Source organism: Mauremys mutica, chromosome 6 (genome assembly GCF_020497125.1).
Source record: "Mauremys mutica isolate MM-2020 ecotype Southern chromosome 6, ASM2049712v1, whole genome shotgun sequence".
NCBI classification, from domain to species: Eukaryota; Metazoa; Chordata; order Testudines; family Geoemydidae; genus Mauremys; species Mauremys mutica.
In genome coordinates, this window is record NC_059077.1 from 5,865,323 (window position 1) to 5,889,566 (window position 24,244).

The 24,244-nt window shown below is 46.5% G+C and overlaps 1 protein-coding gene across 11 annotated transcripts in view; it reads right to left on the reverse strand.

The window, feature by feature from the left end:
* CELF4 (CUGBP Elav-like family member 4) overlaps positions 1 to 24,244 on the reverse strand; it is an 860,161-nt gene that overhangs the window by 78,984 nt on the left and 756,933 nt on the right. For 7 of the 11 annotated variants that reach the window (XM_045021206.1, XM_045021201.1, XM_045021202.1 and 4 more), the window contains 2 exons: positions 17,387 to 17,536; positions 245 to 310 (listed from right to left, as the gene is read on the reverse strand). In XM_045021206.1, the coding sequence (XP_044877141.1) occupies positions 245 to 310; positions 17,387 to 17,536 (216 nt within the window). The remainder of the gene's footprint in view (positions 1 to 244; positions 311 to 17,386; positions 17,537 to 24,244) is intronic. The other 4 variants (XM_045021207.1, XM_045021203.1, XM_045021205.1 and 1 more) reach the window with 1 other exon arrangement.

The following is a 24,244-nucleotide window of genomic DNA, read 5'->3' on the forward strand; positions in this document are numbered from 1 at the left end:
ATTCGTCTCCCACTGAAGTCAACAGAAGTCTTTCCTGGCCTTTCGAGGGGAGCTGGATTGGGCCGTAGAAGTGAAGCGAGGCCTGTATGTTTTGTTTTGGGAGGAATGCAATCTCAGACCCCTCTGCCCCAGCCTGGTGCTGCCCCTGGGAATGGCTCCCTGCACCCAACCCCCTCAGGCACGTTCAGAGGTTAAAGGCTTTGGGGAAGTGAAAGGTTTATTGGGAGAAAGTGTTAATACTAACGACCTGCGTACTGCTGCACTCCAGCGTAGGCTTGTTGCAAGGGGTCTGCTGCAGTGGGGCTCTGTGCTGTGGAGACAGAAGAGAGAGAGAGAATAAAGGCATTAAAATATCACGTTCACATTGGCTTTCTCTCTGCTCAAGTGTTTTGGATGCAGGATGGATGACCCAGGAGAGAGAAACCCACAGAACAGGTGCGGCATGTGCACCCCACACAACAAATTGCACCACGTTTGTTTTACCTACTCATGAAAGAAAAAGGGTTTTGTCAGCCTTTCGTGGGGGGAAAGGGAATGGGGATCTGAAACGAAACAGAGCTACATTGCTTTTGGTCCTGAAAGTGGGATGGACTTTTCATAAGAGACGTTTCTCCAGAGAGTTCTGCTATTTATCCATTCCTACCATGAGAACCCATCTTGTGGGATTTTGGGACTTCTACCTTGTGCTGCCTGGCAAAACGTGACTCCAGGTACGTGCAGGTACACACGATGTATCTAGTTCGCAGCAACGCTGCACACATCAATGGTTCTTAGGCTCAGCCCCACTCCCTGATCCTCAAGAGACAAACCTTTCTACATTCCCCTCTGGAACGCCTCTCATTCCTCTCCCGGAAGTGGAGAGAGGCACAATAATAAAAGAAAAAACAAAGAAAGGAAGAGAATCCTTTCACAACCAGGCCTCTCCTTAATTTGTGGCCTCTAGCTTTAATGTTACTCAACCATAAGGGTCACAAGACAGACACCCGGGGGGTGGGGGGGTAGTGCACTGAGACAAGAACCAAGGACTTGATGAGTCTCTACTTTTTCTTACATACAATGCACGTGTCAGGGTGAGGAGCTGTACGTGGGAGACGGAAGGTGTGAAATGAAAGGAAGAGCCTGGATTTGGAGGACACGTCATTATTTTCCTTCTAATAGTCAGCACTCGAGATAGCCCTGAACCAATCCCAAACTTGGGAGACAAATTTAGAGTCCTGGAATTTGTGCCCTTCTCTAACTATACCATTTATCCAACTTCTTATTACTACTATTTATTTGTGTTATTTAGCACCTCAGGACCTCACTGTGCCAGGAGCTGTACAAGCACTGCACAAAAAGTCCCTGGCCCAACAAGCTTATAATCTTAGCATAGAACAAGAGATAACTGCTGGACACGGAGCAGAGAGAAACAAAAACTCATTTGCTCTCTGAAGCCTCCCAGCGCCCTTTACAAAATTTTGCTTAACCCGCTGCAGAAATGCAATACGGCAGAATACGGCGGCTGTTTCAAAAGGCACAGCAAGGCTGGCCAACAGTTTTAGGAGAGGAAGCAGCCAGTCTCTGGGTAAGCCAACTAGTCCCCTTCCTGGCTTCAAAGGGCATTTTCTTTCTACACAAACCTCCCTCATGCTTTCCTAAAAGTGTTTGTTTTTGTGAAACTTTGAAGTTTAGTTCAAGTACAGCCAGAGCTGGTAGGTTTTTTTTCTTCTCCCTTTCCCCTCTGGTTGATGAAAAAAAATGTTGGATAAGCTCTTTCTTTATCTGCAGCCATAAAATATTTAAAGCAAAGCTTGACTGAACCTCCAGTCCAAATGTCACCTTGGCCCTAATATTTCACTTCTTGTTATGAGATTAATTTGTATTTATTGGTGCTGCACAGTTTTACATTTATGTGGCCCCTCCAGGCTTTGTACTTTTAAGACAATCCCTTAGGGAGCAGCGACTTCCCCCCTCCCCTGTCTCCTTTCGCTGAGAATGGAGGTGTGGCTGCAGGCAAGGGCTCAGATGGCGCAGTCGACGTGGAGGTCTCGCAAGAAAGTCTGGTTGCCCTTGCGAAGGCTAAGGAGAGACACTGAATGTGTGATAGGGAGGAGTACGGGCCGGCTCTTATCGGCCCACTGAATTTTGGGAGAGTGGTGAAGCTGCCCCGTGTGTCGCCCTTGCCATCTGATTTGAGCCAAAGTGTCGAAGAACAATATTAACCATAATGGAGGTCTTACTATTTGACTCGCCTCACCAGGGCTTGGGACAAGGGCAGAGGCAAGTTGCACATATCTTAGAGGGTAGAAACCGACTCTGGCCAGCTCTCAGAGTGAGTTTGAAGGATTTCTTTGACTGGGTGGGCTGCAAGAATGGGTCACGTGGGTAAGGGCTTAGAGCAGGGACCGGTGTCAAGATTTACGGGAGCCAGCTTTGCCGCAGACTGATTGAGGACAAGTTTCTAGGATGGGTCTACACTGAGATGTAAGGCCAGGGTTAGCATAGCTTGAGTTAGCAGACCCAGGTTTGATAACCGAGGGCTTGAGCATCTACACTCATTTATAACCCCATCTTAGGAATTGCTGAACCCTGGGTCCCAACTGCGGGCTCCAGTGTCTACAGTGCATTATGGGGGCCCAACTCCAACCATCCATGTAGCAGACGTCCTCGCGCCCTCCCAAAATGTGGCCACTTCAGCCCTTTGTTCGTGGTGCAGTGTAGGAAAACTTCTTGACTGCCCACCAAACTTGACTGTCCAGAGGACAAAGAAAGTCGGCCTGTGGGATTCTTTTGGTGGACTCCCAGAGCATGAGTCCAGTGGGGCTGTGTCTACACTGCAAAGCAATAGGGCTGGAACCCTGGATCCCCGATTGACTCAGGCTCAGGCCCGTGGGGCCCTTGGGACCCTGAGTCCAAGCCCCAGGTTAGCACGATTTGTGTGTAGACAGAATGGGGGTTAGGCTTGAGGCTAAATTGAAATCCGGGGCTTACATCGCAGTAAGTGCACACAGTGCACTGTAGTCTTAGACTATGCTTCTGCACATGGTTTTGCCCAACCCTCCTACCATCCACACACAACCTTCAAGAACATGCTAGTTTGTGCTTTGACCCCATGCTCAACTACACGGCTGAAGGTAGGGTTAAAGCCTGAGCTGTGCTTACGCTTGGGCTGGAACCATCCCATTTTGCAGTGAGGACACAGGCAAGATCACGCCAGTGCTGATGGTCCTCCACTGCTTTCCCACAATTCCCCCTGAGGGAACAGACAAGCTCTCCTGTAATTGACAGAATTGCCTGGGAAAGAATCCCAGAGTGTTTCAGCGTAAAGAACCCAGTGCTATGCCCCCTGGTATGCCCTGGGCGAGTACAGAGGACACAGTTGTGGGACTATGCCTAGCTGTGGGGACGCTCACACCTGGGCTAAGTTAACCTGAGTGCTCAGCTGCAGGTTTCGATCACCCAGGCTAGCGGTGCAGTGCAGAAGTACCCTTAACTTATACACGCCTGAGTTTATCTATACGTAAAATGGGTAAGTACTGTGTTATCATAACATTCATTTCCCCTTCCAAATATAGTTTAGTCCATGCCTTGAGTGCTAGGTGAATCCTCCCAGTAATAACAAAGCCTTGTGACCACCAGATGATCTCAAGGTGCCAATTACAACACCGTCTCCCCTTCTATGTGCTGGATAAATATTTGGAGTACAGCTAGCTGGAAACATTCCAGAGAAACATTTTTTTGGTCGGAATTTGCTAATGAATCAAAATAGAAACACTTTGCAGAGATGGTTCAGTTCTGACAACATTCCTTCAGACACCAGGCAAAGCTCTGATACAACCTGCCGTCTTGCCCAGCAGGCTGCTGGGGGGCATAGGCTTCCGTTTATATGGGCTTCCCTGTGTTGGGGACCCCAGAGCTTCCAGGGTCTGTGGATCCAGGGCAGCTGGCCAGGGACCTTACATCTCCATTCCCTTTCACGGAGAACTTTGAAATTTGTAGTTTTCGTTCCTAATCGGAACAAAACCAGATTTCGAGCTACCTAAATCCTCATCTCTATGGAATTATCTTTCTCTGCCCTACTCTAATCTGGAGCCTCCTTTTATAAACGTACTAAGGCACAGAGAGGCTCATGATGACTGGCTCTTGCAGAGATGACAAACTCTGGCAGCCTTACGGAATCTCATCCTCATCTCTGACAATCCGACTTTGTCCACAACCGCTCAGTGGCAGAGCTAGGAACGGAAGCAGGCTTCCGGACTCCTAGGTCCCTTGGTCTGTCTCCAGCATCCGTGGGAAGCCCACCTAGCCTATAAGCCACATTCTCATCATGAGGGCCAAGGCAATCCACTTAGGAAATTTAATTTTAAATTACTTTTAACCTCTTAAGATTAAATATTAAAAAACGGCAACATGTTTTATTTAAAGGGTTTGGAACAACAGGCCCCTAAATGTAGCTCTGGGCCCTCCCACGCAAAGCTTTTAGAGCTTCTAATTTCCTTCTGCCTTTAGGAGACTTGTCACATGGGCGTTATCTAACCATAAAGCTGTGGGTTTCTCACTTGATTCTGATCTCTCCACGGATCACGTGGAGAATTGCCCCTGGCCCATGGGAAGTTTCCCTATCGATTTCAGTAGGCTTTGGATCAGGCCCTGGAACGTTACTGACGGGTAAGGAAGATACAGGATTCTAATGCTTTCGCCTTACTGCTGGCACCTGGGCATAAGCTCATCTCCAGCCATTCTGTACGGACCTGCCAGGCAGAGAGTGGTTTCACGGTGAGAGCCAGTGCCCTGTATCTCCACACTAGCAAAGCTTGGGGCTCTGGGAACCATAAAACCAGCTTCATTCTGTACCTCATTCCTTGCCCAGACCCCTGGGAAAAGATGATGAGGCTGAAGATCGGTAGTTTAATGATTCCCCTTGCTGAATCCTAATCTGTGGGGTTGAACCTCTGACTGGTGGATCTGAAAGCTTCTACTGCTTGAGCTAAAGGACTCAGCTTCCTTAGCTCAAAAGCTGTAGCAGATTCATAAAGCTCTCAGCACAGACTAGGCACTAGAGGGAGACAGAGCCATGCTGTGTTAATGTGTGTTGCAGCCAGCTTGTATCTCAATTTACCTATAAGTGAAATGAAACAGGAGTTAGGATTTAAGATGGGCCCGAGCGACACAGTTGAGATCCAGATCCAAACTTTCCCAAAGTTTGGTTGTGTTTGGATCCTGGGTTTTGGCTGGGGTTCATATCTCTAGTTAAAATTCAAAGTGAAGGGGATGTCTGAATTAATTCTCTGTGTCCTAACATAGAAGCGGGTGCAGGGATTTGTTTGATCACTCACCACATACATGCCCATTAACACATGATCCACATTTTACAGGGGCTAGTCCCAGGGCATCCAGCATCCTTTCGTACTGGCAGGGTTCAGCTGTGGTAATTCGTGGCATTTCCCCTTCCCTTTCTGCATGAGCCTCTTCTCTTTTCTGTAGCGCTAGCCTCTCCTTTAAAACCAAACTTAAGCTGAAGTGAGCCTGGTGCAAGGCGTTGGACTGACAGCACTGGAAAACGAGAGGCCAAATTCAGAGATGTGGCACACAAAAGTGTAAGTTAGACACCCTTGCAAACAAACTCCCTTGCTGTCAGACTCGCATGGCTCTTACACCCATTCTGCCGATGTGCCAGGGCAACTAAGGTGGTGTCACTTACACGCTGAGGATCTGGAAGATGGTGTCAGAACAGGAGAGAGGCTACTGTTTACAGCTGATCTCAAAAGGCTAGATTGCTGGCGGAGGTCGCTTTAGTTCTGCTGAAGCCTCTAGAGCTACGCTGATGTACAGCGGCTGAGGATCCGGCCCAGTCAATGCAAGAGAAAGGTGCACTGTGCAAACAGATGTTAGTAGTAACTTTGGCTGGCAGCTTAGGGCAAGAGCCTTATCCCTGGACAAGAGACTGCGGGAAGAAGATTGCCTCGATATTAATTTGATCATTTCCATATCTCTACGGGAAAAGTCCTGCTCAGATACAATCATCTCTTTGCAAGATGACCCTGGCCAAGATGACACAAGGTGACCACAGCAGATAACCTTCCATAAACCTGGAGACATAAAGCAAGCCAATGACCTACTTTACGACCATAAATATAAATTTAACGAAGGCAGCACTTACTCATTAGGCAGAAGTCAAGAAACGACTCCCAAGTCCTTCAAAGAAGTAGATCCGTTAATGTCACTTTCTGAATCCTCTGCCCAATGCCAAAAAAAACCCAAGGATGACTTCCCAAAGTCAGCATGAAATCCCAGCACTTTAAAATAAAGGCCAGGAAGCTTTCATACCAGTGTAACGTTTATCTGCTTTTTAAAGGGACACCCAGCTGCTTTTAGACCCAATATTTAGCTTCCCTAGGAACATTCGGGGATGATGGTTACAGAATCTAAAATGTTTTTTTAAAAAGAAATTCAGTGAAAATAGTGCTTTGAAAAAGATGTAATAAATATCCCATTCCTCCCGGGACATCAGTAACTCAAACACAACAGCTGCAAGTTAGCCAGTGTCTGGGTAACCAAAAGGTGAAACCGACTACATACAAAAAGGGCTGGATTCTGCTCTCTTATATATCAGGGTAAATCAGCAGGAGCTGAACTGAAGTCAATAGAGTTACACTGGGGTAGATGAGATGATGAAGATTAGGGCCTGATCCAGCTCCCATTGAAGTCAATAGGAGTCTCTCCAGCTCCCATCTTCGGTGGGATTCGGATTGGGCCCTGAGGTCCAAAGTATCCAGAGTATTGTAGTTTCACTGTCCCAGCTCAGGTTTAAACACATGTAGCATACAGGCTGCCAAGCAAATGTTATTGCTGAAATCCATTCAGTTTGCTTTAAGCGAGGGCTTTGCTCCTGTGAGGTGCGGAGCAGAACTCAGCAAAGAACTGATTTCTCAGTTCAGGGACTGAATTGAAATATCTGAAGAAAAAAAAATTGGTTTAGTTCAAAATGAAACTGAGGTTTTTTTTGTTTTCCCCCAAAATGAAAAAAAAAAAGGTTTTGAGTGGAATGAAACATTTTGTTTCACCCCAAATGATTTCCCCCCCTTTGTTTCATTTTGAGATTTTTTGGGGTTTTTTCCCACACTTTTTTGGGGGATTGTTATAAATTAGCTACATATGTATATGACATGCCCTTGCCAAACGAAAAGTCAAAATGTTTAATTTCAATGGGGCTAAAATGAATCATTTTGACTTAAAAAAAAAAATCCTGTTCTGTTTTTGTCTGAAACTATTTGCTGAATTTGACCTGAACTGCTGAATAGTTTTTCTGCCCCCAAAAATTCATTTTACAATGAATTTACTATTTCTCCAAAAAAAAAATAATTCCCCCAGTTGTATTGCTGAGCACCCTGTTAGGTTGCCCTAACAGAGCCAGTGATTTCACTTCCATGGCCCTAGGGCAACTTTCTCTGATCTCGCCGTTCTCTGCCTCAAAATGGCCAACAACAGTCAAGCACCAGGAATTCATTTCATTCAGTCTGTTTTTCTGTGCTTTGCACTCTCATTCCTTATCTCTATTATGAGGTGCTATCGCCGCCGTCTGCGGCTTTGGGACCTTTCGTACAGCCTTGTCGAAACTTGTCAAATAACTCAGCGAGCGGAGCTAAGACAGTGTCACCTCTCACAGGGTTCTAGAGGGGTGGCTACTGAAAGTGTGTATTTGGGGTTGAGTATGGGGAAGCATGCGGGTAGGGTCAGAAGAGCAGGCCACACTGTTACCCGCTTTTCAGTTTAGAAGGAAATAAAATAATCACAAAAAGAAAACCCTCTGCAAGGTCAGGATCTAAATAAATAAATAAATAAACGAGTGGGAGGACTCTAGTCACCTTCTCCTTAAATCCAATTTAAATCACTCTCTACAGCCCTAATCTATATCCATAATTATATCATTTCGTACAACAAGCTTGCGAGAGGTCTTAAGAAATTTATGTAGATTAAAATTCATGGGTGCCATAGTACGGATTCCATATTATTAAGATTGATTAGGACAGCTGATGCTGTGATTAAAGAAGCCAGCGTTTACTGTTGTAATTAATTAGGTATTCAGACACAACAATAACTGCAATAACAGAAAGAATGTGCTGATCCGGCAGAAAACAGTGACTGATCCTGTGCTCTCTGGTCTTGTTTCGCCTTACAGGGGCAGGATGCCGTGCTGTCAAAGGCATGCTATCCCATCCTCCATGCCCTCTACACCACAAAACTCCTCACGAGACCCAGGGGACCTGTTCTTTTGGCTTCTCTCCTGCAGGGCTGAGAATCCCTGTCACTATTCACATGGCAAGTTCAGAGTATGTTCATGTATGTTCAGAATAGAAAAACGAAGGGGGAAGAGGCCCCCACCTGCTCTAAATTAATAACTTGTCTCTGGGAATTCTTATCTTTACTCGCTGTTTGACTTATGGCAAAGCCTGTGTGCCCCAACTGAGATCAGGGCCCCGCTTTTCAAACACACCATGAGCCCCACGCTACACAGACACAGGGGAAACAGAGGCATGGACAGTTGAAGTGATGTGCCCAAGGTCACGCAGCAGGTCAATAGCAAAGCCAGGGACAGAGCCCAAGTCTCCTAATATATTATTATTTGTTTAAAATATACATCTATTGTGGTAGCGCCCAGAGGCTAGCCAGTTTGAGTCCCTGTTGTGCTAGGTGCTGTGCAAATAGAGAGCAAACGGCAGTCTCAGCCCTACAGGGTCTGTCTACCCAGCCCGCGGCAGGAGCCTCTGACCGTGGGTCGACAGATTTGGGTAGGCGGGGCTTGCGCTACAAGGCTAAAAATGACAGTGTGGCTCGGGCTGGAGCTCGGGTTCTGAAGGCGAAGGGGGAGAGGGGGGTGCTTCAGAGCCCCACATTCAGCCTGAGACACAACTTAAAAGCACTGTCCATGCAGCTGTTTTTCGCATGAGTCCCCGCGAGTCGACCTGGGCTCGGAAACCCACTGCGGCAGGCGGCTACTGGCTAGGGTGACCAGACAGCAAGTGTGAAAAATCGGGACGGTGGCGGGGGGTAATAGGAGCCTATATAAGAAAAAGACCCCAAAACCGGGACTGTCCCTATAAAATGGGGACATCTGGTCCCACTACTACTGGGTGTGCTGACATCCCTGAGGAGTCTAAAAGACAGGCCTCGACTGGCGGATGAGAGACACGGGCAGGCCTGGCCACAGGGCGGGAGAGACAGGGTCAGAGACATCCCAGAATGGGGGCAGATCTGAACCAATCAGGCGCAGTGAGCCCAGCTTGCCACCTGCCTAACCATTATTAGGCTGCAGTTTCCTGTAGAGGAGAGCGCTGACGAGGGACTGGAAGGAGGACAAGGTGAGGGCTTTTTCCAGATTCTGACTGGGAGCTTTTCCCAAGTGTAAGAGGTGGGGTAGGAGAGAATGCCAGAGAACCCAGTGGAAAAGGAGAGAATCAAGCGAGCCAGGCTGACACCCTAGGCAGAGCACAGTGGGGAATCAACCTGGCAGTGAGATATGAGGGTGGATATGTGTGGCTGTAGCCAAGGTACAAGATGATCTTGGGTGACAATTTTGGCAGTGTGAGCAGATTTGGGCTGCATTCTCCTGGGAAAGGTTTAAAAGTGCCCTCTTATCAACTGTGTGGGTGAAGGAACCGCGAAGGGTACAAGCTTTGACATCCTTTCCCTGCATGGTGATCCTGCCAGGTTCACAACACGCCCCCAAAGAAATCCCGCTGGAGTCACACGCTGAATCTCCATGCTTTTTCCCCCATGCCACAGGGTGTCCCGTGTAGCTGGTGACCATCTTGCCTGTGTGTTTAATCCCACCCCTCCAAGGCTTGCCCTCAAAGCTTTTTATGTTGATTTCATTCTGCCATGCGGCTTTCATGCATTCATAGATTGACAGATTCCGAGGCCAGAAGGGATCACTGGGATCATCTGGCCTCCTATATAACACAGGCCATAGAACTTCCCCAAAATAATTCCCAGAGCAGATCGTTTTAAAAAAAACATCCAATCCTGTTTCAAAATGTGTCAGTCATGGAGAATCCACCATGACCCTTGGTAAATTGTTCCAAGGTTAATTATCCCCTCTGTCAAAAATGTGGGCCTTATTTCCAGTCTAAATCTGTCTCTTTTCAACTTCCAGCATGGCATCAAACCCACAAAAGCTTATGCCCAAATAAATCTGTTAGTCTTTAAAGTGCCTCCGGACTCCTCATTGTTTTGGTGGATACAGACTAACACAGCTACCCCTCTGATCTCTGTGTTGTTACTAGAATGTGTTTAAGACCAGACAGCCTAGCCTAGATAAAGGGGATAAACAGGTTTGTCTTAGACAAAGGAATGGGGGTTTCCTTCAATTTACATATTAGCAGTAAACAAAGCCATCAAGCTAAAGCAGAGGGGGCTATCCTGAGAATGCACTGGAAAGACAACGAATTAACATGGCTCCTGCAGCCAACAGAGAGACGGGAGACTGAAGACCCAGGAGGTCTTCCTGACTTTTAGGACAATGATAATTCCTTTGGAAATATAAGGGCCGGAGGGAGATGTCATCTTTTTCCTACACTTTAAGGAGACAAAGAAACCAAGTGATTTGATCACTGTGATGGGTCCTGGTCAGTAAAAAGCCAGAAAGGATACTGTGGGTGAGAGAAACCATCTTGAACAAAGCCTCTATCTTGCTAGATTATGTTTTAGACTTTTAGGGGGCGTGTTTTCATTTATTTGTAACCATCTCTACCGTTATCCCTTTTACCTGGTATCACTTAATCCATGCTCTTTTGTCAATAAACTTGTATTGCTTTCATTAGAAATCACCAGTGCTGGGTAAGTTGAGTAACCTGTGTGTCCTTCCAGGAAGCTGATGGGTTGGAATGTTTGATCTCTGGAGAGGCAGGGCCGGCTTTATGAGCCGCAGGGCCCAATTCGAATACCCAGCGGCGGTCCGGGGCTTCGGCGGCACTTTGGCAGTGGGGGGTCCGCTCCGGGGCTTCCGTGGCTCCGAAGGACCCCTGCCACCGAAATGCCACTGAAGACCCCCCCGGAGCGGGGCCCTCTTAGGCGTGGGGCCCGATTCCAGGGAATCAGTCTAAAGCCGGCCCTGTGGAGAGGCAGCAACTTTCTCTGTGAGGGCCCAGTGAGAGGGCCTGGTCCCTGCAGTAGGACGCTTTTGGGGTGGATTCAGAGCTGGAAGGGTACTAGGAGCAGCCTGCCAGGAGTAACCAGGTTGGGCAAAGCCAGGGTGAGGCTTGTGGGTTGCTGGCAGACTGCTGGGGTCAGAGCTCTGGACCAAAGCTGCAGAGCTACAAGACACCCAGGGTTACAAGGCAGATGGCGACTGACCCCCTTACAGGCCTGGGTGAACCCCCAAACCTCACGCATGGAGACTCCTTTGCCTCATCTGGGGAAAGCATGGGTTTTGAGAGACAAAGTGCCTGATTTCTAGCCCCATTGTCATCCATTCAGCTGTAGTGTAACCATCTACGTGGTTCAGTAGCAATGTATCAGAATGGCTGCCTAAAGAAGGTTTGAAGGGCTCATTTGAATAATTCATGGGTCCCCCCGGTCGTCCCCCCCCCCCCCGTATTGTCCTTGAGTATAAACACTATCTAGCCCAAAAAGGGGGTAGGCAGCAACTTGATCACTAAGATGCAGGGCAAGAGGCCTGTGATAAAATTTTCCAAAGCAGCTTTGTGAGTCAGGAGCCTCGGTCCCATTTTCCAAAGTGACACCGTATTTGTGCATGAGAACTAGTGACAGAACGTGACCCGTCTGGATTTACTTTATACAGCAGAGCTATTAGTAACAGAGGAAAGGGATTAATGGTCACTACCCGAGGCCAACTTCTGCTGTCCATTACAAGGTATAAATCCAGAGTAATTCCACTAGGGTCACAGGCTGTTAGTGGTGCAACGGAGAACAGAATCTAGCCCATAAAGTGGTCAGTATCTTTCTCATTACATTTCTTACACGCCTGTAAATGAAGCATTGAGCCCTCAGCTCTCATCTCAGCTGGTAAGGCCTTGCCGGCCGACTGCAGTCCCTGTCACCACTGTTAACCCGGAGCCGGTGAACACGCTGCGGTTGCTGTGACGTTGCTCACAACGTTGTGGCAAAAAGGATTAGGCTTTTGCTCCTGCTATATGTTATGACACACCGCCGTGTTCAGTGGCACTCTGAACTGAGATGCCGAAAGGCCAAAGGGCTGTCAGATAAACTAGCGCAACTCCCCAAATGGCCTGAGGTTAGCATAAAGGGAAGGAAAATATTAGTTCCCTGGACGGAATCCCTAACTGTGAGAGAATCTCAGAACAGTGAATTCTGGCCAGGCTTGGCAGGTGTGAGAGCAGGGCAAGCTTGCCTGCAGCTGACAGATCTGCAGCGGTATTGCATGGGATCCGTTGGTAGGTCACAACAGCACAGTGCAGTGCAGCTGCAGGCACGGAGGCTGAGAACACACCCTTGACAAGCAGGGATAGGTGCACTCATGTTGTCTAATTTCAAAACCATCTCAAACACGATGGGTTCAAAAGTTCGACCTGAACTTGAATGATACTGGGTTTCTGTCCTCTGCCTGCCCGGGAGGAGAGAATGGTAAAAAGGAGCAAGGGAGGAGAGAGAAAAAGAAAGAGGTTTTCTTTTCAGATGTGTGGGCTGCACCTACTGTGACTGCACTCTCTGGGTTTTGTTTTTAAGTTTTTATTTAATAAAAATGAACAGAGAAAAAATCCAATAAAAATAAAAGGAAGGGAATTACATGATGCCTTTGTGTTTCAAAGACAGTGGTTTTTTGGTGGAATCATAGACTATCAGGGTTGGAAGGGCCCTCAGGAGGTATCTAGTCCAACCCCCTCTTCAATGTAGGACTGATCCCCAGACAGATTTTTGCCTCAAATCCCTAAACAACCCCCTCAGGAATTGAACTCACCACTCTAGGTTTAGCAAGTGAATGCTCAAACCACTGAGCTACCCCTCCCCCTAGTTTATGTGTGACAGACAGATAGATAGAGGGGGTGTCTGGGGATGGATGGATAGATAGAGGGGGTGTCTGGGGATAGATAGATAGAGGGGGTGTCTGGGGATGGATGGATAGATAGGTAGATAGAGGGGGTGTCTGGGGATAGATAGATAGATAGATAGATAGAGGGGGTGTCTGGGGATAGATAGATAGATAGATAGATAGATAGATAGAGGGGTGTCTGGGGATAGATAGATAGATAGATAGATAGAGGGGGTGTCTGGGGATGGATGGATAGATAGATAGATAGAGGGGGTGTCTGGGGATAGATAGATAGAGGGAATGTCTGGGGATAGATAGATAGAGGGAATGTCTGGGGATAGATAGATAGAGGGGGTGTCTGGGGATAGATAGATAGAGGGGGTGTCTGGGGATGGATGGATAGATAGAGGGGGTGTCTAGGGATGGATGGATAGATAGAGGAGGTGTCTGGGGATAGATAGATAGGCTTCATGATTAATGGAATTTACATTGATTCTGACACTCCGGACCATATGTATCTAAAGATAGCGGTTGTTCTCTGTTTTGCTACTTTCATGCAAGGAAGGCAGTGGGTCAAATTCTGCCAGATGTTACAATGGTATAAACCCACAACGGAATTGTTCAGCGTTTACAGAAGAGTAACTGAGAGCTGAATTGGGTCACAAAGTGCTATATATGCTGCTAAATAAATAAATAATAATAAATGTTCCTGGACATTTTTGTGCCAGACTTATACTGTAAACCAGAGGCTGGTTGTTTGGGGCTGTGAACATACGTATCAGGGGAGATTGTGTTTGTTTCCTGTGCAATCTATGGGTGTAGAGGTGGTTACATACGCTGTTTTAAAATGTTATTACAATTGTTATATATGGAACCCTAGAACCACAATGCCAATATCAGATATTTCAGAGGAGGGTGCAAGTTATCTCTTAATGGACAATGATAGAATAAACTGCTGAACACTGAAAGTTTCTTCCTAGCCTAGGCATTTGGCTTCTAGCATGAGGGTTTGTGTCCTTCATACGTTTTTATCCAGTCTAATATAACCGTAGATGTTCTCATTATCCATATAAGTGTCTAATCCTCTTTTGAGTCCTGCTAAGCTCTTGGCCTCAATAATACCTCATGGCAATGACTAAAGTTTTGGAAATTGCACAGAGCCTGAGACAGGTACAGAGAGGAAGTTGGAAGCGATACACACAATAAAATAAATCAATCCTATTTTGGGAATGCTCAGATCCAGGCTTGTTCTCTGGGCCATCTCAAGCTGGGACAAGAAGCACTGAAACAGTAGGCTAGGATTTGACCCATTGAGATCTCTGGAGAAACGTCTGATTGACTTCAGTGAGAGCAGGGTTAGGCAAAGGCTGATTGGTAATATGCTGCAATTTCCATAGCAAAGAGATCCACAGAGCACAGATAGTGATCAAAGTTTTTCCAAATCATATTGTTTGCATGTCGCTCCTCACTAGCTGGGATTGGCCAGCCTGGGAGCAATTTTGGTTTCTACAATATCTCCAGCCGAAAATATTTTCATCTTTTAAATAGGGCTGGTGGGAAAACAAGAAGTCAGTTTTGTGAAAAATGTGCAGGTTGTGGAATGTGATTTCTTTCCCCATTGGAATGAAACTGAGACCCTTTTGAAATATTTTAGTAAAAAACAAACAAACAAACAAAAAATAACTCTCTCTTGCTCGCTGTCTCCTGATTTGACCAGAAATTCCAACCTGGAGCTGAGAAATCCTTCCCAATGAAAGTTTCACGGACACTGACATGTTTCTGTGAAACATTTCGGTTTTGATAAATGCATTTTCTGATGCAAAATGTTTTGTCGAAAAATTCCTGGCTAGATCTAGCTTTAAGCTTTGGATTTTGTGAAACTTGGTTGAGTTCCAGAAAACTATTTTCCCTTAATGTAAGCCCTGGGTTTTCCCAGGTAAAATAAATTAGAAATCTATTTCTCTAGGTAGCTAGAGGCCTGGGCTAGGCAAACAGTAAAGATTCTGATTTGAAAGGAATTCTTACCAGGGAATAAAACAATATTAATAAAAATCCGCCATGAAGCAGTTCTGCCAGGGTTGATCACAAGGGCCTGATCCTGAAAACCTTCCTTGTTAGTCCAGTTGGACTAACATGGGGAATGGTGGTAGATTGGACCCCTTAGTATTAATAACTCAAAAGGCCTAATCAAATCATTAGTCCAATTATTGAAGTTAAACGAAGGTGAATTTCACCCAGTACTACTAGGAATCGTAACTAAAAGTGAGTGGCATGCACTGCCTCAGATCTTAGGTGTTTGTGCAAACATTCCCTTTGCCTGGATTCACATACCTTGAGCTTCAGTTTGAGGGTTTGAATAAGCCCCCAAACTTACACAAAAATGGACAGATGCCACCAACTTTTACCCAGTCTCACATCAAAACCATAACCAAGCTTGGAGACCTTTAGAACCTTTCCTGGGGCTTGGGCTGAGACTGGAGTTGGGAACGAGATCTGGAGGCAGGCAGATTTCATGTACGTGCGTACAGAAAGGTTTCAACTGCTCCAGACATGACAGTGACGGGACTACATAAATACACAAACTAGCTAAAATGAGCAGTTAGATAGCTAGATCACCTCACCAAACTATTTCAAAATGACATTTTGTTTTGACATTTAGCTAAATTTGAGAAAGCCAAAAAAACCCAACAAAAAGCGTGTGTGTGTGTGATAGAAAAACCAGAAAAAGGAACAAAATGAAGCCCCAAATGTTTTCATTTGACCCCAAATAAAAACATTTTTTGGATTTTTCAGTTCAGCCACCGAACTGAAATAACTGATTATTTGCTCAGCTCTGCTTATATCACCTAAGTCTTCTCCTCTCTCCAGCACATTGGTAAAGTTCCCTGCAAGGATAAGCTCACCTAGTCCAAGGGAATCGCCAAAATGGAAGGAGTGCTTTTTGCATCACATGAGGCAAACTCATTGGCTGAAGTACTGACTCAGTGTTCAACTTTCTAACGGGATACATTCATCGCCACACACTGCAGGGTAAAACATTCCTACACCAGCTGGTGCTTAGCGTTAATTAGTAACATTTATTTAAATCTTTTTTTTATTGTGTATAAAATGGCAAGAAATATGCAGCGTGAAGAGGAATGGATGGTTATGCCAAGATAACCGCACCTCAGAGAAATCTAGGTGCACAGGTGGGCCTCGTGAGATGTTGCTGCATCCTTGGTTGGATGTGCCTAGTAAAACACCACCTCACATCTGGCGCCCTTTGTGCCAGCCATAGCACCCAGGCCATATGCTGAATGCCTATGGAAACTGGTCTAATGCCTCAACCCTAAGGGCGGTTTAGAATCATAGAATCATAGAATCTCAGGGTTGGAAGGGACCTCAGGAGGTATCTAGTCCAACCCCCTGCTCAAAGCAGGACCAAACCCAACTAAATCATCCCAGCCAGGGCTTTCTCAAGCCTGACCTTAAAAACCTCTAAGGAAGGAGATTCCACTACCTCCCTAGGTAACCCATTCCAGTTCTTCACCACCCTACTAGTGAAAAAGTTTTTCCTAATGTCCAACCTAAACCTCCCCCTCTGCAACTTGAGACCATTACTCCTTGTTCTGTCATCTTCTACCACTGAGAACAGTCTAGATCCATCCTCTTTGGAACCCCCTTTCAGGTAGTTGAAAGCAGCTATCAAATCCCCCCTCATTCTTCTCTTCTGCAGTGCAGGGTTGAGGCATATTTGTGGTGTGGAGCTGGACCTGTTCTGTGGATACATAAAGGATTTCTGTCTCCAGGGCTGTTAAGTGAGTTGAGCAGGGATACCGCTGGTGGATCAGTGAACAGCACTGATCCCCCAAGTGAAAGGCCTTGTGTAGGCTACTGCTACAGCACATGGGTTTCAACACAAGATGGACAGGGCAGGCTAGCTGAGTGCTGATCACACCCCATCCCATCAAGACAGACTCCTACAGTGTCCTCCTTCCACCGTCACTCTTCTGCCCATAACTGAATTCGGGGAGGAGATCCAGAAGTGGGAGCGGTAAGAGACGTAGCTGATGACCTTCAGCTGAGTTAGGCTCAGCACAGCTCCTACAAGATCAGCCAGGAACAAGCCCCCTTTTGGTGCACCTGGGAGAACTACCACACGTGCACCATGTTGGTTTCAGCTTGACCTGGCCACACGTATGTGCAGGGTGGACACACGTGCCTGGGGCCGGCTCACCAGGTAAGGTCTCCTGACCTTAGTGTCCAGCTACAAGGTAGCTCCCATGGCAGAGAGAAACACACTGGAGCAGGATCTCGTCGCTCAGAGAGAGAGGACGTATCAGATAAAGTTCTCAGGACGGGAGCGTCTTAATAGGACGGAAACCAACTGGGTCTGAGAATCGGGATGGTTTGGCTTACCTGGGTAAGGGTGGATGCCATTAGCGAACACAGCTTCTGCGGTGGGCTGCCCATTAGCCTGCGGTGGGAGGCCAGTGAAACCATTCACCCCGATTGGGGACGGGATGCTAGGCACAGCCGGTGCAGTGATGCCAGGAGGTGTGCTCCCACCTACAGGAAGGAAGTAAACAGAAAAGACAGCCTTAGGGTGATGAATTCTACAGGTGGTGACCACACACAGCAAACCCAGATACTACGGTGACGAACACCAGAGGGACGCCTATAGATAACAAAATGAATAAAGGTCAAAATAGTCTCACAATGCAATGGACAGTTTGCACCATCACAGGTAAGACTGTGCAACAGTTACTCATGTTGGGGAGCGATTAACATGAGAAAGGTTTGCCCGAGCTTGTTTAACCCCAGGAGTGGGCTTTTCCTCCAGTGATCACAACCTTTAAACTAGATCCTCAGCTGGTGTCAACTGGCATAGCTCCAATGATGCTAAGTCTGGCCTAATTTATTGGCAAACTATCAAGGCATTTTTTTCGAACCATTGTTTGGCCTCAGAGGAGAATTCTGGGTCCCACCTTCATAGAGCAACTCATGTCATTTTGGTTTAATCTTGGAGATGTCAGCCTTCTGATCTTATGGAATCCAATGACTGGCCTATGGGCATGGCTATCATATGACCTGCCTCTGAACTAGTAGGCTCTCCAGTTTCAGAACACGCTGGGTAGATGGCTAGTCCAAGAAGGAAAAAAGAACAGCTACAATTTGTAGCATTATAACAGTTACCCCCACAAGGACAGCGTTTCATTGGTGCAGTTTCACCCAACCCTGCCATGCACCTTGCAGTTCTGGCTGCACTGAGAGCGGCAGACAGACCAATGGCTAAATTCAGGGGTAAGTCTTGCATGCTGCCTACATTAGAGAAATAGGTGCACCAGTGATGAGCCCAATGTGGGTATGCGGCACCTATGTAAAACAAATTCAGCACTGCTAAGATTTAATCTCATAATTTAACAGAATAAGATGCATGGTTCTCATCTCTTCTTGACATCAGTGCATCAGTGTATTTGCACCAGATTAAGTTTTGCTAATGGAGACAGGACCTAAGGAAGTCTAGGGGGAGTTTAAATCTCAGCAGCCCCCCCAACATGTAAATTACTCCAGCAGATGCCTTCCAGACTTAGCAAGACTCACACCCACTTAATGTGACCAGGTGGGTGAGGTAATATCTTTTACCTCTGAAAAAGAGCTCTGTGTGGCTTGAAAGCTTGTCTCGCTCTCTGCCATGTACATTGGCCAAACCAGACAGTCTCTACACAAAAGAATAAATGGACACAAATCTGACATCAGGAATCAAAATATTCAAAAACCAGTAGGAGAACACTTCAGGCTCCCTGGTCACTCAATAACAACATGAAGCTGCAGAACTGGAATTAATTTGCAAACTGGATACCACCAGATTAGGCCTGAATAAAGACTGGGAGTGGTTGGGTCATTACAAAACCTAAACTTAATTTCCCCAATACTAATATCTCCCTACTGTTACTCACACCTTCTTGTCAACTGTCTGTAATGGGCCACTCTCTTACCACTTCAAAATTTTTTTTTCCTCCCTTGGTATCCTGCTATTAATTGATTTATCTCATAAGACTGACCTAACACTTGGTAAAGCAACCCCCATCCTTTCATGTATTGATACCTGCTCCTGAATTTTCCACTGCATGCAGACGATGAAAGGGGTTCTAGCCCACGAAAGCTTATGCCCAAATAAATGTGTTAGTCTCTAAGGTGCCACAAGGACTCCTCGTTGTTTTCACCAACAGAAGTTGGTCCAATAAAAGATATTCCCTCACCCACCTTGTCTCTCGAATATCCTGGGACCGACATGGCTACTGCTATACTGCGTACCCACTTAATGTGTCATTCACCCCTCCTTTTGTATAGATTCCAAGGCCAGGAGGGACTATTAGATTATCACGTCTGACCTCCTGTATAGCACGTGCCATAGAACTTCCCCAAACTACTTCCTTTTGAACTAGAGCATATATTTTTTATTAAATATATAATATCTGAATTAGGCCATTGACTCTAATGGCACGTAAGAGGCTTTAACTCATGCACCACATGGAATTTGCACCAATGTAGACATTCTTACACAACAGTAGGTGGGAATAAGTAAGGCTAACAGAGTATAATTGAGTCTAGTTCCCTCTGCCTCACACATCACGTCTGAATTTATTATCATGGTATTTTATTAAGGCAACGCTTAGAGGTCTGATCTGAGACCAGCACCCAGTAGTGCTAGTCATGGCATAGACACATAGTAAGAAGACCCAAAGATTTTACAAAATAAATAGACAAAGGGTGAGAGGGGAAACTGAGGCACAGAGAGACAATACGACTTGCCCACGGTCATGCAGCAGAGACAGGAACAACACTCATCTCCCCAGAGCTGCAATCCAGGGCCGTAATCACTAGAGAACCCTGCCTCTGGGAAGCTGATCTCCAATAGCAATACCTAGCTAAGTGATAACCATCCACCCAGCAGCCATACTCTGACGGAGGCTCCTTGCATGTTCTCAGGAGACCTTAGGTACAATTCCACCACCAAAGTGTGGTGAAAGTTGGGATGGGCTCCCTGCTTCTGACAGAGACATCCTCAGAGACATCATCACACCCCTGCCAGAGGTGGCTCATTACAAATATTTCTGAAAAGCAATTTTCTTTTTGCTTTTGGAAGGGATCAGCTTGTCCGGGTGGCAGGTATTTTCATAATATTTCCCGGGGCAAGAGAGATTGGTTAATTAGTTAGCTGGCTGGCTAGCAGTGATTTCAGCAGAGGAAGAGTCTGCATGAATTTCAGCTGAAGATTCCTACAAGCAAATGGAGGGAAGATGTTGTTTTAGACTCAGCAGACTGCATAGATTTGGTGATCAAAGACTCTAACCGAGACGACAAAATCTAAGCTTTTGGGAACTCTCAGTTTCTTCTTATTGTATTTCTGTGGGGACTGAACTGTTCAGATTTTAATTTGTTTCCTTTATTTATGTTTATAACTGTGAAGGTAATGTCTGTGCGTTATAAAATAGTCATGTCAAGCTGTAAAAATTAGATTATTATTTGTTTCTTTATCATAAGATTTTATAAAGTTATTTAATTAAATTCATGTCTTTAGTTCCTTCTGGGACTTGAATGTGGGGAGGCTGACCCTGTGCAATCCTTGCTGAAAATCCATAGAGACTGAACTCTGGGTCTCCAGCGACTTTCTATGGGAGTTGGGGTTTTTTTTAAGGCACTGGAGATGGGAAATGAAGTGAACTCTAGTCCACCCAAAGGTTACACAGACACTCCGCTTTCGCTATATCACAGTGGATGCTATTTCAGTGCCTTCCCGCTGCCCAGAACAGACATGTTGCTTCTTCCCCTTTGCTTCAGATGTCGCTGGCCTGAAGAAATTCCCTCTATGCAGGATGCGGGGCCCAGGGAACCAGAGGTGACATCCTGAGGTTCAAGGGCAATACCCTTTGCACACATCATCAGTCTGAATGTCACAGAGCCTAGTTAGCATTTCAGTCGCTTTCCCTGATCTCCCCTCTATTTGCATAGGAAATGCGATTTCTTTACTTAAAATTGCAGTGAGGATTTTTTTTTGGGTTGAGGTTTATTTCCCTCAATTCTTTAATTTTCCTTTGCATAAACCCAGTGGGGGCCGGATCCCGAGCTGGAGAAAGTCGGCGTAGCGCCGCTGAAGCGAGTGGAAGGAAACCACTTTAAACCAGCGGAGGATTTGGTCCTATATGTGGAAATATTTTAATGCGATTATACAGATGGTGAGAGACGCAAAACTCGCATAGAGCAAACCATAGAAAGGTTGGGGGGTGGGAAGGAATAAATGGCAAATTCTGTATAGCAGGGTGATCAAGGTGTGGCCTGTAAGTCCAAGGCCACAAGGATCAAGATGGAGCACTACTATCTAGTTATCTACCATGCTAGTATAACACTGACAGACCTCAGTTGTCGGTGGATGGGATCGAACCTGGGAGCTCTGGAGCTAAATGCATGAGCCTCTACTGCAAGGTTTCTCAAACTGGGGACACCGCTTCTGCAGGGAAAGCCCCTGGTGGGCTGGGCTGGGCCGGGCCGGGCCGGTGTGTTTATCTGCCCGTCCGCAGGTCTGGCCGATCGTGGCTCCCACTGGCCACGGATCGCTGCTCCGGGCCAATGGGAGCTGCTGGAAGTGGTGGGCAGTAAGTCCCTCGGCCTGCGCCACTTCCAGCAGCTCCCATTGGCCCGAAGCAGCGATCCGTGGTCAGGGGGAGCCGTGATCGGCCGGACCTGTGGACGGGGCAGGTAAACACACCGGCCCGGCCCGCCAGGAGCTTTCCCTACAGAAGCAGCGACCCCTGTTTGAGAAACCCTGCTCTTCTGCATGAGCTAAAGGCCACATGGCTGTTAGCTAAGCCTGTAGCAGACTCCTTAATCTCTCTCTAAGTGGTCTTGGTACCACCCGAGGGCCAGAGCACCACACCCAGGAGGTGCATGGGTTACAGTAGCCACATTAGCAGTACCGTTGACAGACAGAAAACTAGATGGAGGGGCACATATGGCAGTAGATGGATAGATGTACGTCTCTGTTTTCCCTCCCAGCCTTTGTCTGTCTTACCTATTCAGACAGCAACCTGTGTGGGGTCAGGACTATGTGTCTACACAGCACCTAGAACAGTGGGACCTTGAGCTCAGTTGGGAAGTCGAATGCAGATAATAAATGATGATAATTAGAGCGGGTCAGAAATGTTCTGGCTGCCATCCCCACCGTCTCCTGGGACCCACGTCCTTCTTCATCCTAATCCTGAAAATGGACCTGACCAGACTAGACCAGAGAGAGGGACCCAGATGGCATCACCACCTCCACCGGCTCCAGCTGATTCCTGAACATGAGACTTTCTCACCCCCACTTTCCGTGTGTAATTTTCCTTATTTCTTCTCTTTCCTAGCCTCCTTTTGCCCTCTCGCTAATAAGAATCTGGCTTAGCTGGTCAAGACTGTAGATTTTGCAACCCTGCTGCAAGCCTGTGACCAGGAAGAGGAAGTTAAATGGAATGTCCTAAGCCTGCTGCTGGTACAAGTTTGCCAGGACTCTGAGTGGCTGATAAGACCATGTGGTGTGCTTGTGTTTTCCAGCAGTGAGGTTGCAAATGAAAGCCAACACCAGAGACAGAAGGTGCATTTTCTCTCCTTGCTGTTCTCTTCTTTTCCCTTTTGCGTGCGTTTGTCTTGCTTTGTCTCCTTGGAAACGGGATTGAACAGCGGCAGTTACAACATAGCTCCAGCCCATCTCAACTAAACTTTTCCCTTTTTGCCAAAAAGGACAGGTATTATCCTCTAAGAGATGAGACAGACAAGGTAGGGGAGGTGATCCCTTTTATTGGACCAACTTCTGTTGATGAAAGAGACATGCTTCCGAGCAGGTTTCTGTGTAGCTCAAAAGCAGGGCCGGCTCCAGGCACCCGGCAGCCAAGGGGAAGGGGCAGCATGTTGGGCTCTTCGGTGGCAATTCGGAGGGAAGGACCTGCCACCGAATTGCTGCCGAAGAAGAAAGCGGCACGGTGGAGCTGCTGCCGATCGCGGCTTTTTTTTTCTTTCCGCCGCTTGCGGCGACAAAAACCCTGGAGCCGGCCCTGCTCAAAAACTTGTCTCTTTCGCCAACAGAAGTTGGTCCAATAGAAGATATTACCTCATCCACCTTGTCTCTCTAATATCCTGGGACCAACATGGCTACAACACCACAAACATCTAACAGACTGTCAAACAAGAGCTTTTGCCTTTATAGACTCTCTCCGGCTAAAGAGAAAGGGAACAAGGGATGGTGTTAAAAAGAAAGCCTTACTTAATGCTTTATATTTCAAATGCATTAACTGTTTCCCCTTCTTTTCTGTATCTTTAAGAAAAAGCTAAAAGGCTGTTTAATGATGTGTTTGCCATAGTACTAAGCAGGCTGAGGTCTATGTGTACCAAACTCCAAATCTTGTTTAAAACTATTTAATGTTGGACAGCTTCAGAGTCATGTTAACACCTTTGAGTCTCTGGGCTAATTTATTCCATCTAAATTGATACAACTGTTCCCTGGGCTGCCTATAGCCTGAAGATCCAGCTCCCCATTAGCCCACCCGGTAGAATTTTGCTTAGAATTTATCAAAATGAAAACTTTTGGTTTTTCAAAACCATTTTTCTCCAGGTTTCTGTTTCAAAATTTGCGGGTGGGATGGGACGGGTTGTTACAAATCAGAAAGAAAATAAAATATTATAATTTCAAAATCCTCCCTGAAGCAGAATCCCCATTCTTCTCCTAATAACAGCAGCCCAGCTGCACCGATAACGCATGTTGGGTCTGCAGTACCTCCTGGATGTGGTGGCTTGGATGTGAAAGTCATCCTCTACATTTCTTCCTAGCAAGTTTTGTGGCTTGTTACGCAATGCTGCGTTACTGGGTGGGGACATTTCCAAAGCTAGGCTTGTCGTAAATGAATATTAATTGGCTATTCATGAATGGATATTTTCATGGGATGGTCTAGGTTTACTTGGTCTTGCCTCAGCACAAGGGGCTGGACTTGATGACCTCTTGAGGTCCCTTCCAGCCCTCCATTGCTATGATTCTATGAATGGCTGTATAGGATTTTCATGAACGGAGAGACATAATCAGTGTGAAATTGGAGTAACGCCATAGTGGACTAGGCCCTAGAGTTGGAAATGTCTTCCCAAGGGTATACTGTATTACAGATGCTTGCACAGAAGTGATGCAGGGATATATTTCATACACTGTATATCATGGCAGCCAAAGCATTTAACTGTTATATTGGTATATACACA